The following is a 14,947-nucleotide window of genomic DNA, read 5'->3' on the forward strand; positions in this document are numbered from 1 at the left end:
TAAACAAGGCAGAGAGTGGACAAAAGAAACAGGTTTCTTCATAAACCTGGGGGGAAAAAAATAACAAACGGAATCTTCTGAACACACTGTGAGCTGCATGGCAGAGTATTGTACAAGGAAATAGTAAAGCCGGGAATTCCAGAGGTGAAAAGGAACAGTCTCCAAGTGGATTTGAGCTTTAAAAGTGCCAGAATCTTACTTCATTTTTGCACTTTTAGGGAAAGACTATAACATTAAAGTCACCATATGACCACAGGAAACTTCTGTCAATAAAAAACTTCATGTGGAACTCAGTATTCCGAGTAAGCCAATGTATTAAGAATACCCAGATCATTCCAAGGATGAAATTACTTTTTTCGTTTTCCACATAGTATTAAAATTAGACAGAGAAACATCCAGCAAACACATTCTAATCAGCAAGACTTTCCTATCAAGAGGAAAGGCCTACTATTTACTTCCTGTGGGTTGTTTTGCAAGAAGCTTTTATGTTCAATTCCTGCTCTTGTTAAATTGTAAAAGTCAAATAGATCCTCACATTTAGTGGTTTGGAGCAGTGCAACAGCAACACCAAATCAGAGGGCTGAGGGACAATTCTTCTAGGCAAGACAGATGCAAGAAAGTTGTGTAACTCTTATAAAAAAAATATTTCTTTTGCAAATAGATTCATGAACCACATGATGAAAATCACCTCAGTTTAATTTCCAACCTGAACAGACTGTACAGTAATAAAAACAACTGATGTTCCAGTGGGAACTTTGTATTTTCACGGTCATAACTTCCTAAAAACACAAGATCTGACAAGCAGCACCTAGAAGGCTGAGAATAAAGTGCTTCTAAATAACGGGAGTTTGAAAGAAATGACAGAATTTACAAAGCATTTCACTGCTGAAGAAAGCTAATGCACAGACATGGAAGCACCTCCATGGCTACAGCCAAAGGGGTGTTTTGGGCCATTTGTCATCCCTTTTTTCAGCAGATAACTTGTAGGAACATGTGGAATCACCCCTGTTCCTCTCAAAGGTCCAGACCATGGCTCATTGGAACAGCAACCTAGGTGTGCAAAGCCTTATTTTGTTAGCAGCTGGCCAAACCCCCAGGGAAACTCCTGGATTGTGGATGACATAATTTATCCTGAAGGACTGAGTCAGACTGGAGTTTGCAAATTTTCACTCTCCTCACCAACAACTGCAACGTCCTTAAAGAACGAAAAACTTTTAAATTACTAGAGTAGGGCAGGATGAATAGCCTTGTGGTCTACGTGACGGGGAAGACAGGAGGGAGAACAGCTGGGTCGGTACGAGCACCGCTGCTGAGTGCGGCAGGACCGAGGGGCTGGCAGTGCCGAGAGCCCGCGGGCAGGGGACAGATGCTGCTGCCCAGCGGGCTGGCGCTGCCAGGAGATGGGGCCAGGGACAGGACAGGAGAGGCTGGCAGTGAGATACCTCCCGCCGCCTTTGCTGCGGAGCCGGGGCGCTTCCCCGACGGCCACCTAGAACAAGAGCAAAGATGCGCGAGAGGCGCGGGCGGCACGGGAGGGCTCTGCCAGCCGCCCCGGGACCCCGTTTCCTGCGTTACCAACCCTCGCCCGGTACTCACGGCGGGGCCGTCGGCCGTGGTGTAGCGGACGATGATCTGGAAGGGCTGGTGCGGCTGGAGGGCGGCGGGCAGGGAGACGGTGAGGGATGAGCCGTAGTCGGTGAAGGGGTCCACCCTGAAGCCGAGCGGGCAGGCGGAGCAGGGCGGCTGGGCGAAGAGGGGCAGCGGCGGCGGCGGCTCGGTGGCGGCGGGCGGGGGGCCGGCGGGCGGGTCCCCCGGGGGGGCGGCGGGGGGCAGCGGTCCGGCGGCGATGCAGGGCGCCGAGAGGAAGGTGGCGGTGGCGGGCGGGCTGGCGGCGCAGGGCGGCGCGCAGGGCGGCGGCGGCGGCGGGCAGGGCGGCGGGGGCGGCGGGGCCGGGGCGGCGGCGGCGGCCTCGGCGGGCGAGAAGGCGAAGGCGCAGGGCGCTTCCCCGGCCGCGGCACGGCGGAAAGCGGCCGAGAGGACGCGCAGCGCCGGGTGCACGTCCAGCACCAGGGCGCGGGGCTGCGGGCGCAGCGCGCAGAGCTCCAGCACCAGGCAGCCCGCCAGCGCCCGCGCCTCGGGCCGCAGCTCCAGCCCCAGGTGCAGGTGCCTCAGGCTGAAGAGCTGCGAGCTGGACGCCGACGCCACGTCCGGCGGCGGCTCGGGAGGCGGCGGCGGGGCCGGCGGAGCCTCTGGCCCAGCCGCGGAGCCCTTGCGGCAGCAGCACAGGCCGGGCGGCCGCGGAGCCGGAGCCGCCATGGAGCGGCGGAGAAGGAGGAGGAGGAGGCGGCGGCGGAGGCGGCGGCTGCTATGTGAAATCCATGGGCGGGCGGGGAGGAGGGAGGCCCCGGCGGCCGGAGCGGCCGGGGCGGGGAGGGGGAGGCGGAAAGGACCGGCCGAGAGAGCGCAGGGCCCGGGCCCGGACAGCAGCGGCGGGCGCGGCCGCCGGGGGGCGCCGCGGGGGCGCCGGGGGGCGCGCGAGGGCGGCCCCGCCCCGCCCGCTGCGCGCGCACCCGTTCCGCCCCCGGCGCCTCAGCCCGGGCCGGGGACAAGGCGGGCACCGGGGACGGTCCCGGACAGGGGCAGCATTCCCAGGAGAGCAGCGTTCACTCGTGCATTTTGCTCGTCCGTTCGTTCATTTCCTCACTCACGGGCGTGGGTATCCGCGCGTGCCGCTCTGAGCGCCGGCGGCTCCGTCCAGCCGTGCCCGTTTCACAGGGCAGCTTTTACCGGCCCACGCAGAGCTTCCCTCTACTCCCCATAGGCCAGCCCCGGTGCCTGGTCCGGACACACCGATCCTACCTCTCCTGCTCTGGGGACGACCATTGGCATGGCCACAATGCCCCGCTCGGATCACTCGTGTCCCCTCACAGCCAGCGCTGTTCCTAGCGCACCGCCTGAATGTCTCTCACCGTTCCCCGCCCCAGCTCCACCACAAGCAGCCCCAAACCCTCCACCCCACGGCTTCCAGCAGAGCTGATTCTTGCACCCTCATCCCACCGGTACATAGTTTGGCTTCCTCACTCCTCCGGGTCACACACCCACATGGAGCTCACAGCTAACCCTACACAGCCTCCCTGCACCCCATACACACCCGGTTTTTTAATCCCTTCTCTCTCAGCTGGGTTGCCAGTAGTTTCCTGCCTCCAGCTCTCACTGCAAACTGGCCCCAGAGCCCAGCTCATACATAATGTACTTTTCCCCAGAAGTCGAGGCAATCAATCACACACCCTCTACTGCTACCTTCCTAAATGGGGAAGGACAGAAACCACAAAATTATCAGCTTTGTACAAGCACTTGTTTCTCTGCATGGCAACAGCAGGAGTCAGCAAGCTGGAAGGAAGATGATGTGTGCAAGTAACTGTGATTTGCACTCCCCCCAGGCAAAGAGAAGCACGGTCTCTGCCCCGTGTAATGACACTTCTGTAAGTTATTTTCACTCTAATTTTCACTGTTATGCTTTGCCTACCTCACTGCCTGATGAGGCTCCAAGGCACATATTTTGGACAAGACAGGAACATTTCTCACATGGTTGTGGGTTTAATGAATCCATAGTGGTACATTCTAAAAGCCTCCCAAACCTTACACTAACAACTGCTGCATCTGCACCAAATTCCAGCTCAGTTTCCGCTGTATCGCCACACCAGAGGCACAAATTGCGGCCTCAGCAAATTGTGGCTGTGGTTACATGCTCAACCAAGGGTTAAACAAATCACAGTATCACCCTCCACCGACCTGAAGCTAAAGAAAACCTTTGTGTAATCACTTATATATAGTAAAACACATGCTACTGTTGCAGTAAAAATTAACGAGATAGCACTCAGGCTCTTTGGTTGCTGCGTACAGCGCTCCACACTTTCTCAGTGTTCCTTTGAACCACCTTCAAAAATAAATTTTGCCTTTGCAATAAACCCCCTTGTAACTAAGAAAAACATTTTGTCCTGCCATTTTTGCTGTCCATGTCTCCTTTTAATAAGTCAAATGTCTTGCTTTTATCCTTCTGACACCTCCTCTCACTCACACCAGTTGCCTCTTGAAAAAATTCAGCTTCCTCCGGTTTTGTTTCCAGTGATGCACTAAGCCTGTTTGACCTGGCTTTCATCTACAGGTGATGGGCAAAGCACAGCCCCAGCAACCCCAGGATCTGACCCTGCACACCTTCACCACAGAGAAGGTGAAATGTCGTCAGCCAGGACAACGTTAGGCTCTGATTACACCAATCTAACTGCATGTTAACTGCAGAGTAATTTTAGAAGAATCCTACCTGTGCTTTGGTTGAAGTCCCAAGCAAGTGTAGTGTGTCCACTCATCAGACAGATGAGATGAGCAGAAACACATTCTCTTGAAGAGGCTCTAAGCTTTTGATAATGAATCAGGCTCACTGCACTCACTGTGTTTGGACAGAATAAGCAAAACTGACGTAATGGAAATTCCAGAGAACAATACAGTAACCAGTTATCCCAGGCAAATCTCTCTCATCTTACACACCTGCTGGTCTTGAGCCACAGCCTTTGCTGTAAAATGTGCTGGTTTTGGCTGGGATAGAGTGAATTTTCTTCACAGTAGCTGGTATCAAGCTGTGTTTGGGGTTGGTACCGAAAACAGCATTGATAATTCAGAGATGTTTTATAGCTGTTGCTGAGCAGGGCTTGCACAGAGCCAAGGACATTTCTGCTCCCCACCTGACCAGCAGGGAGGCTGAGGGTGCTCAAGGAGATGGGAGTAGACACAGCAGAGACAGCTGACCATAGAGATATTCCAGACCATATGGCATTATAAAAGCTGGAGAGGAAGGAGGGAACATTCAGAATGATGGTGTTTGTTTTCCCAAATCACCATTACACACAATGGACCTCTGCTTTCCTGGAGATAGCTGCCCATGGGCAATGGGAAATTAATACTTTGTTTTGCTTTGCTTGTGTGGTTTCTGCTTTCCCTATTCAACTGTCTTGGTCTCAACTCTCAAGTTTTCTAGCTTCTACCCTTTCAATTCTCTCACCCATCCCACAGGACTGTGTGGAGCTTAGTTGCCAGCTGATATTAAACCAGAACAGAAGCATGTGCTATCTCCCATGCTATTTTGGGTAGGATCTCTTTAAGGAAAGTCTCTATCCCAATCCTAGTATCTTATTCTATTCCTCATAGGATGAAGTCTTCTCTGGATATCACACTATAAATTCTAAAGCAGAATCCAACTCCTGAACATTCTAATCATCATTATCAACCTCTTTCAGAATGCTCCAAAGATAAAGATATTTCAGTCCCATTTATATATATTAATGTTCTTTCCTTCCACTTCAGTGACAGGGCCTTTGGCCAGGCCTCTGCTTGCTCCTGTGGTTCAGGATGAAAGCCAGTAAAAAAATTACAGCTACCCCTGTGAGCAGCAATACTTCAGTACACCTGTGAGACAAGTGCCAAATGAAGCACATAAGTGATCACAACAGAAAGAACGTTTCCTTCTGTCAGTCTCCATCTTTAATTCCAAAGTAACAGTGCTGCAGCCAAGGTTTAACAAATGTTTGAGATAATCCCTGCTGTTCACAGATGACTGTTCACCTGCTCCATCACAGACCCTTAACACCTTGCTGAGCTGTTTCAGGTGACCAAAGCTGCAATAAGGATTCAGCTCTTTAGGAGAGTGTAACTGGGAAGCAGCAGTTTGGGGCAGTGAATGCTGAGCCGTTCCCTCTCACACCTATGCTACTGTTACAGCCAGAACCTACTGAAAAGAGCAGCCCCACTTCACCTCCCTTCCTGTGGGTGGTGCCTTCCTGTCTCCTCCTTTGTACAGCATTCCTGCTTTCTGCAAGTTAGCTTTCTGAACTGGACCACACAAGAGCCACTGCTGGCATCGGGAAGGGAAGAGGAAGTCCCAGCCTGGAAGAAGAAGGAGGATAAGATCAGGATGGCTCCCCTTTTTCCCAGACTGCCATTAGCTCAGCCTTAGCTGCGAAGTGAAGCCACACACTGACCCTGCAGCATGCAGAACCAGGTACATTAGCTCATTTCCTTCAACGGAAATACTGAAAGTCCATGGGGTAAACTCTAGGCCTGGGAGCAGGGTAAAGTCTGTGCCCGTTAATTCTTGTTTTGGACAAGAGTTAAGAACAATCACAACAATGCTTTTTATTCAAGTTACAGTGCAAGCTCTGTTAATACCACAATCTGCCTGTGGTACTACTAGGTAGAAATGCTTCTTTCTATGACTTTGCAGTCATGTCCCTCTATAAACAGTAGTGCTTTCAGGTAAAGAAAATGGAAAATCTGAGCCTAGGAAGGTCTTCCACCTGACCTCAGCCCTTCTACTTGGCTTGAATACTTGGACTATAAATTATTACTCCCGTACTACTCAACATACACGTATTGCAAGCTACCCCCATGCTGGAGGGCACAAAAATCACTCACTACACTTTTAAAGAAACACCTTTACTCTGAAGAATGAAAGATCAGACTGAGGTGCATAAGAAGAGGAAAAAAAAAAACCTGGAAACTTGTTCCTAAAGGCTCAAAAAGGTGCAAAGTTCTTTATGTGCCCAAAACAAACCACTTACGCCAATAAAATTTACAAAACCCAAAATAGTTTTATTTACTTTTCAGATTTCTGCCTCAATGAGACATTTTGCAAACATGCTAAGGCTACAAAATGTCCAAGTTGACAAAGACATGCAACGCTGACCATTCAATAAGTCACGGTTATCACAGGAGCGACTGTGTCCCCCCGGGCCACAGGTCCCAAAAAACAGGGATGGTGTACAGTGATCATGGCAACGCACTACGCAGGACCCAGTAACCTGAGGTAGGTCATTTACAGTAAGAAAACCATGTCCTACACCAGTGTTACATCCTGATCAACAGGAACCCCTTTAAGGTTCCAGAAGATGTGGGGTCGAGGACTGCTTCCTTAACAAGTGTGCAAGAAAGAAACAGGAAATATCAATGTTGATTAATCTTAGTATAAGTGAGCAGAACAAAGAGTTAGTGGTACCCATGCCAGTGAAAGCCAACCTAAATCTCTGAGGAGTGTTAGCAGCTTCAAGGTAAAGAGTCAGTCAGCTGAAGCAATTCTGAAAAGGCTTTCCTGCCAGCATACAGGGTATGATTTGAACCTTATGATTAATTTGTTACAGATCATTCTACAAACAGTAAGATTTTGGTTGTGTTAGATCAGCGAAGCAGGAAGAGCTTGGGCTTGCTTGCATTAAAATAAACTCTGCTGATACAGTAAGAAATACTGTGTCAGGACACTGAGAAAATACAAGGCTTTAATGTGACCCAGGAGTGGTTTTCCACTCAGATCACTAAAAACCCTGTTTTGGAAAAGCATCACGGGAAGCAGCAGCCCCTGCCGTGGTGAACATCAGCAATGCCCCAAATAGCTTTGATAAATTACAATGCAATAGTTACACCACAGAGCTCTTCTCTGCTGCGCTAGACAAAGATGTGACAATAAAGGACACTATTGCAAAGCTTCACTTCCACTCAGACACGCAGAAAATCCGGCACTAGGAAAAGACGAACTGTAAAAGACAAAACGTTGTCTGATACAGTCCGATAAAGCCAGATCTCTGGTACCATAAACTGTACAAAAATGATAGAAAAGAATATGCACTGTTATTAATACAGTGCTTATTTTAATATAAAATAAACAGCTTACATTTCCACTGTAAATATAGGCTATATACAGAATTATGTATAGATATAGCTACATGTATAAAGCTTCATTATAGGCCTCTGATACATTTATAACTATGGCTCCCTGAGCCATTTGTAGAGTGCATTTAATAACAAAAAATTAGTAATATGGAATAAATACAATAATAAAAACATGAAGAGTTCTTCTGACATGGTTTTAAAAACTCTCTGACTTGACACATTGTGCTAAAAATTAAAAGATGAAAAGGCAATAATCTGCGAGGAGGAGGAAGAGCTGGCCTGCCACAGGCAGGGAGCGTAGCTCTCCAAAATTAAAGTGACTTTGCCCTGAATTTCAGCCCTTGACAGCAACCTTGTTCTCTGCAGCAGCAAACATAGCATAGAAGCGCGAGTTCTCGTTGGCCAGAAGGGCAGTCGGGGTGTCGAATTCCACTACCTGAAATCAAACAAGGCAAGTAAAATATGTCAGTAAAATTCAGCAGAGAATTGACTCCCACCCCTTGGACTTGTGATGGTAAAGAACAGAAAACATAGCAGTCATCTTTAGATGAGACACCAGGCAGTGAAAGTACCTGCATTTATGGATACTGAACCTGGAATGCTTCAAACTGGCTCATAAACTGGAACTAGCGCAACAGGAAGCAACCTCTGGTTCTGGCAGAGGCAGATGCTATGGGCTTTTGCCTTCTCTACCTTTAAGAGTCTTGCCCAGTGTTCTTGCATTTAACTGTTTATGGCTCCCAAATGGAAGCCTGAAAAATAGGTAAAGTATCTGTCATAGGTGTCCTTGATGGCACAGAGCTTTATGAAAGTAATGGGAAACTGCCACAGAGCCCCAGCAGAGATGTTTATGCTATTATCCATCTTAGAATTAACCTACAAAGAAGTCTCAAAAAGATTTTTAAAGACAGACTGTTATTCTATGGTACTTTCTTGGTGTGAAAAAAATTTTTGTCATTGATCTTGCCACAGCCAGCAACTGATTCTGTTGGAGCATAATTACCAAGGATATGAATGAACACAGGATCTTCTAGCCTGTAGTGCAGCTGTTCCCTCAGTTCAGTCTGCACACATGGCATCACCAGACCAGAGGCAGAGACGCCTCCCTGCTCACCTGTCCCTGTGTTAGCACCATGATCCGATCACAGCCCAGGACCGTGTGCAGGCGATGAGCAATCGTTAACATAGTGCAGTCTGCAAACGCCTCTCTGATGGTCTCCTGGATCAGTAAGTCAGTCTCCGTGTCCATAGCAGCTGTTGCTTCATCCAGGATCAATATCTGAAAGCAGCACAGAATCCTGGCTGTTACCCATGGTCACACCTTCCCTCCCTGAATATAAAAATACATAAAGTAGGCAGAATGGCCACTTCCAAGCATTGTCACAACTGGCAATCCTTACAAAGTTCTGGGCACACAGGTTTTACAAGTATCCTTTCAGTTTTCTTTATATAATTGCTTTCAACAAAGCCTATGGATGACATTTACATTTTATGGTCACAGCTACATGTGGGTTATGACCTGGGCCTCAAGTTTCTACTACCTTCAATTTTATATTCAATAGGTGAATGTCAAATACAAATTTTACCAGTAAACTAATTTGACATATCCCTGGTGGTGACATTCCTCCTGGAACAAGTCAATACTGACCAGGCTTAATGGCTTTCTTATGCTGGATAAGAAATCTCTTCCCCTCAGACCTAACTGATTTGGAGTGATTTCTTGTCAAAGCTGAATTGGACGTGCTTTGTGCAGGTACTGCAGAGACAGCAGTAACTTCTGCTGAGCAGTCTGATTTCAAAAACATGCAAAGTGAACTTTAAAATATTATGATATGTCACATTTCAGAAAAAAAGGTTGTTAAAACCAGAATTCTGGTCAATCTCAATCCAGAAGTCCCTTCTTACTGTAATTATTGTTTGTTTTCCATGCATGCAAAATCTTTCACTTGGCTAGCATAGCATGGTCCCAAATTCCACTTGGAGCCCACGTTTTAGTGGAGCACCATGTAGAAGGAAAACACTTGGCTGATATTCACAACAAGGTGGAAGAAGGGAAGAATCTGATGCTCCCCAGTAGCAGGACACTGAATACATGATTAGGCCAGTCTGACACACTATTGTTAGCACTTGCAAGCAATGCCTTTTCAACGGCAGGAAATGACAGGAGCTGGCTACAAACACCTTCCTAGTTGTTATAACCTTACACCTCTGTCTGGGTTGCAATAATCATTGGTGTGATTCCTCTGACAGAAAGAATCCAGCACAAAAAAGGCTTGTTCAATCCTATAATTTTGGTATCTCCAGCTATTTTCCTCCCTGCTGTGCTCACCTTGCAGCGACGCAGCAGAGCTCTAGCTATGCACAGTAACTGTCTCTCTCCAACAGAAAAGTTCTCCCCATTTTCCATCACTTCTGAATCAAGTTTCATAGGCAGCTGTGCAACCTGCGTGGGAAAGAAGAGGCAAAAATCTTAAGACCACTGCACAAAATCATATAAACACAAACATTTCCTGACAGTCTTTGTCACCAGGAGGAGAGAGTGAACCCAGTCCCTGTAGGGATTCCTGCAGCCAATGTTCCATACCTGCCACCTGACTTAAAAGAAGAAGAATTGGAAATGCGATGGCAGCAAGACTTGATGCAGAGGGCCTTGAAGAGGTTTTAAGTTCAACATAAATTTGCATATGTGACATGTATAGTCACAAACAGAAATGCAGAATGCACATCAAAGGCTCATACAGAAAAATATCCCTTGAAATGTTTTAACACCCTAAGAATTCCTGTGATGAAGCAGAACTGCTATGCTATATACAAAAAAAAAAAACCACAGAATATGGCATGTTCCTAAAAAACCAAAAATATCAGTCTGATAAATCATGGGAAAAAAGAAAAAAAAAAAGTCAGATAAAGCATAGAGAACAAGAGGGAAAATGCAGAGAAAAAGCTTAGGTAAAGACCTCTAAAGCAGCTTCTAACAGATTATGTTGCTTTGGAAGTCACATGCAAACAGGCATCTCCCAGGGCACATAATACTTACACACTCCTTCATGTGAGTCCTTTCCAAAGCAGCCCAGATTTGTTCCTCACTGTACTGATTGAAAGGATCCAAGTTTGATCTGGAAGGGGAAGCAAAAAAAAAAGCAGAATTTTAACTCAGCACTGAATGGAAAACCAGCAGTGTGCTAATTCATCCATACAGGTGATTTCCATCTGGCTTTCCACTAACAGCTTCCTTGCCAAGGAAATCAGATGTTCCCAGCACACTGAGGTTAGAAGAGCCATAAAACAAGAGTAGAGATGGAAGACAAAGATACTGAAACTTCAACCACATCTAAAAGGAAGCAAGGCTTACATACAGGATGATCAAACCCAGTGCCGCACAAGGCCAGCTAAAATCATTCACCTGTGTTTTGGTTTTTTTTTTGTTTCAAAACCAGAACAGAAGCTAGGATGCCTGAGAGCTACCATCTCTGGGCACCTATTGCATTTCAGGTATAAGTTGGAAGATTGCTCTGTCCCTTCTTGCCTTCTTATGCTCTCACTAACCTCACAGTGCCACTGAAAAGCACAGGTTCCTGAGGGATTATGGAGAGTTTGCTCCGAAGATCTGCCAAGCCAATATCATTTATTTTCACTCCATCAATTTTAATGCAGCCTCCAGACAGTTCAACAAGACGAAAGAGTGCCATTCCAAGGGAAGATTTCCCTAAAAATGAGACAGGAAAAAGAAGACTGGTGTTTCTACAGAATTGTAACAGCTTTCAGATGAGAAAGCATTTTAAAATCTGTCCACATCTAAGAAGTTTTTAAATACCAAAAAATCCTGGCAAGCAATGTTCTGCTAAGTTCTGAAGTTCAGCATTTAAACTGCTGAGCAATTGTGAGGGCAGCTCCTAACTTCTCCTCAAAGCAGCCCTCCCTGGAGTGCTGCCCCAACCCCACTGCCAAAACCCTGACACAAAAACCCAATACAACAATAAATCACCTATTTAGAAACTCATTTTGAGGTTGATTTAAGTCTCAGAAACAGGGGTTTGGATTCCTCAAATTACAGAATTCTGAGATGGCTCAGAGCCAAACCTGGCTGCAGCATCAGTACAGAATCTTGCAAGAGAGTCAGACAAGCTGCAACGAGCACATTGTAGGCACCAATTTGTGCTGGTCAGTGGTTTGGGGAGTTAAATATGATCAACATACTGTTTCAAGCATAGCAGGATATTATCCCTCTGCTTTAAATGGAAACTTGTTTTCACTGCTCTTTACAGGGATCTTGCTTATGTACAGACATGAATAGAAACCTCCACTGACAAGAGTGCTCAACCCCTCCTGTGCCATCAACTTACTCAAAGACAGATGAGAACCAATATGAATGCCCAAATCTATTCTATGGAAGTAATAATTTAACTCTGCTTAGTGTTTTTCCTTACCTGAGCCTGTCCTCCCCACAATGCCAATCTTTTCCTTCGGTTTGATGGTAAAGGACACTTTTTTAAGTACTAGAGGGAGGTTCTCTCGGTACCGCATCTCTGCATTTTCAAAAACAACTTCACCTTCCTGTGGCCAGTCCAGAGGAGGAGTTTTATTCTTAATTCGAGCAGGAGCTTCTAGAGAAAGTGTCTTTTAACAAAAATACAAAAGTTCAGTTTCCAGTAACCAAAGCACCAAAGGAAAATTATCAGCTGCAGCTTTCAGCAGTCTTCCCTGCAGACTCAGCCCAGATAATTTATATCAGTTTCATGATGAGCTGTTTGGCTGGATGTGGGCCCAGTGGTCCAGAAGTTTGCTGTATTACACTGACCGCACTGTTAATTCCCCTCCTGTTGCCTCAGTAATGACATCAGTCCTTCTATACAAGAATAGTTTTCATCAATGCAATTCAAAATGTATTTTAGGCCTATTATTTATTAGCACAATCCTATTGAGTTTCATGGCATTCCCAAAGACTGGATGCAAAATCTGCTGCATTTCTATGCCTCATTTGCTATGCCATGCCAGGGTCACTACTGTTGGTTTTGACACAGAAGGGATTGTCCAAGTAACATAGTAAATGCCATCCTTTTCCTTCTCCTCCTCATGTTACCCTGTCCTACTGAAACACTGAGTCTCTTCGAGCCTGCTCACTTTTGCTATTTCACTCCACCCCTTGTTGGGCAGTTCACAGATTAAACAGAAAAGCAGAACCTCTGAAAGCCAAACACAAGGCTCTATAGCATGTTTAGAGTGAAGTCAAGGTCACTTTCCCATATTTGGCACAAGCACCCTCAAAGAATGGCAGCAATCTTGTCATGGGATTCACCTCATGTAACTGAACAAGCCATGACAACTCCTTTACAGTCTCTACAAAGGGAGATCTCTACAAATGCTATAAAACAGCATTTCTGAAGTGCTATTTTTCTCATTCTAATATAAATACTTGGAACAGGTAATAAATTGCCCTCTAGAGACACTCATTTCCTACACTGACCATTGAGAGATTCCACAAGGATTTCAGTTGTGGACATCTGCAACACCTAGTTAGAGACAGATTAATTGTACACCGGGGTTTGAGAGAAAAAACAGCCCTCTGCTATGATAGTGCTCCAGTTCTTTGAGCTTGGTACTCAAAACAGCAATCTTGAGCCCCCACTGAAAAAAGCCAAGCCTGGGCCTTGGTAAAACACAGGACCTGAATGGTGTTTCACTGGCCACCTACCCTCACTTCAGCTTCAAACTAGTTCTACAGTTTCATAAATGGCTGTCTAGAGATCAAAATTTTTTAAAAATCGCACATAATATTGCTTAATAGTGATATAGAATGAAAAATATATCTTTCAAAAAGGCCCAAACAACAGCCTACAACTGTAGGTTTTCCCACTAAGGGCTTAACTGTGATAAACTCATCTCAGCCCAGTGAGAGATACAATATTTGGCACAGTTGTCAACTTGTGTGGTCACCAAGTCCTCCATATGCAGAAATTTTCTACTTAGATGCCTCCAGAGGATTTATTTAACTGGGGGAGGGGAGAGGTTTGGGGTTTTTTTTTCTTCTCTGTTTTTCAGGTCATGGATTAAATCCATAGGCTTTAAAAAAAGCTACAAAGATCAACTACTAAATAGCCCAGATTTACCAAATACATATATCTATCTTCCTCTGAGGTTCACTGGGAACATTAAATGGAAAAGCCTTTCACCTCACACAGCAGACCCAGTAGGAGGCTTTCTCCTGGCTACACTTTCCCCATTGACCTATGCCCAGCTCTGCACACACAAATCCCAGTTACAAAGAAAGGGTTACAGATAATCAGAGTAGCTTGCTAAGCATTTAGCCTGGCACATTTATCATGTTCAGCTGAGCACATTTCTCATGTTTACAGTAAGAGCATTTCAAGAAATATAGAAATGTGTTACGTAAGGCAGCTGTGGAAAAGCAGGCTTATTAGGATGAAGTGGAATTACTTGTAGATAAAGTAACAGTTATCTGTGCTTAAATGAAGGAATTCCATTAGGTTTGAAATGAAGGATGCCAGAACACCATCATTTTGCTGTAAAATAATGTGTTGAATCCCCAAGTTACCCCTTTCACACTCTCCATTCTTTACTGTGTCAGCAAACTTCCAATAGCCTTACCTAAACCCAGCAATGCTTCTAGGTTTAATTATCTACCAGCTCTGGGGCCATTCAGCCCCCTTGTGCTGATACATGTGCTTCACAAAACAAACTCACTCTGCAGTATTACAGCACAGGCTTTAGTGCCTTTCCAAGATTAGGAACATATATTCTGTACTAAGGCAGACTATGGCTGAGGCCAGCAACATAACAAGCAACACAAAATTTCACAACAGGCAGTTGAATGCATTACAGTCCTACCTTGATATAGTGATCAATCCTCTCCACTGAGGTGAAACGAGCTTCTGTCTCTGAAGCCAGTCTGACTGTAAACTGGAATAACCCTGTTAACTGAAGGGGTGAAAGAAAACATATTTTTAGAGCTGTGACTAGTTATTGAATTAAGAGATTAATGTGGCCAGCAGGATCAGGGCAGTGACTGTACTCAGGACTGGTGAGGTCACACCTTAAACCCTGTATTTAGTTTTGGGCCCCTCACTACAACAGAGATATTGAGGTGCTGGAGCATGTCCAGGGAAGGGCAACAGAGCTGGGGAAGGGTCTGGAGTCCTGTGAGTAGCAGCTGGGGGAGGTAGGGGAACTCAGCCAGGACAAGAGTACACTCGGGGATCTTATCACTCTCTACAAC

General features: G+C 46.2%; 1 protein-coding gene across 10 annotated transcripts in view; it reads right to left on the reverse strand.

Moving 5' to 3' along the window:
* Positions 1-14,947, reverse strand: part of ABCC5 (ATP binding cassette subfamily C member 5) — a 69,926-nt gene that overhangs the window by 19,140 nt on the left and 35,839 nt on the right. For 7 of the 10 annotated variants that reach the window (XR_009278080.1, XM_058843450.1, XM_058843449.1 and 4 more), the window contains 7 exons: positions 14,560-14,649; positions 12,141-12,330; positions 11,260-11,419; positions 10,751-10,829; positions 10,043-10,156; positions 8,828-8,992; positions 8,066-8,149 (listed from right to left, as the gene is read on the reverse strand). Coding sequence is in view for 9 of the 10 variants with exons in the window: in XM_058843450.1 (XP_058699433.1) it covers positions 8,066-8,149; positions 8,828-8,992; positions 10,043-10,156; positions 10,751-10,829; positions 11,260-11,419; positions 12,141-12,330; positions 14,560-14,649 (882 nt within the window). In the remaining variant the exon portion in view is untranslated. Of the gene's footprint in view, positions 1-1,596; positions 2,468-3,583; positions 4,840-5,506; positions 5,938-8,065; positions 8,150-8,827; positions 8,993-10,042; positions 10,157-10,750; positions 10,830-11,259; positions 11,420-12,140; positions 12,331-14,559; positions 14,650-14,947 lie in introns of those variants that run through there. The other 3 variants (XM_058843454.1, XM_058843455.1, XM_058843458.1) reach the window with 3 other exon arrangements.

Source organism: Poecile atricapillus, chromosome 8 (genome assembly GCF_030490865.1).
Source record: "Poecile atricapillus isolate bPoeAtr1 chromosome 8, bPoeAtr1.hap1, whole genome shotgun sequence".
Lineage (NCBI taxonomy): Eukaryota > Metazoa > Chordata > Aves > Passeriformes > Paridae > Poecile > Poecile atricapillus.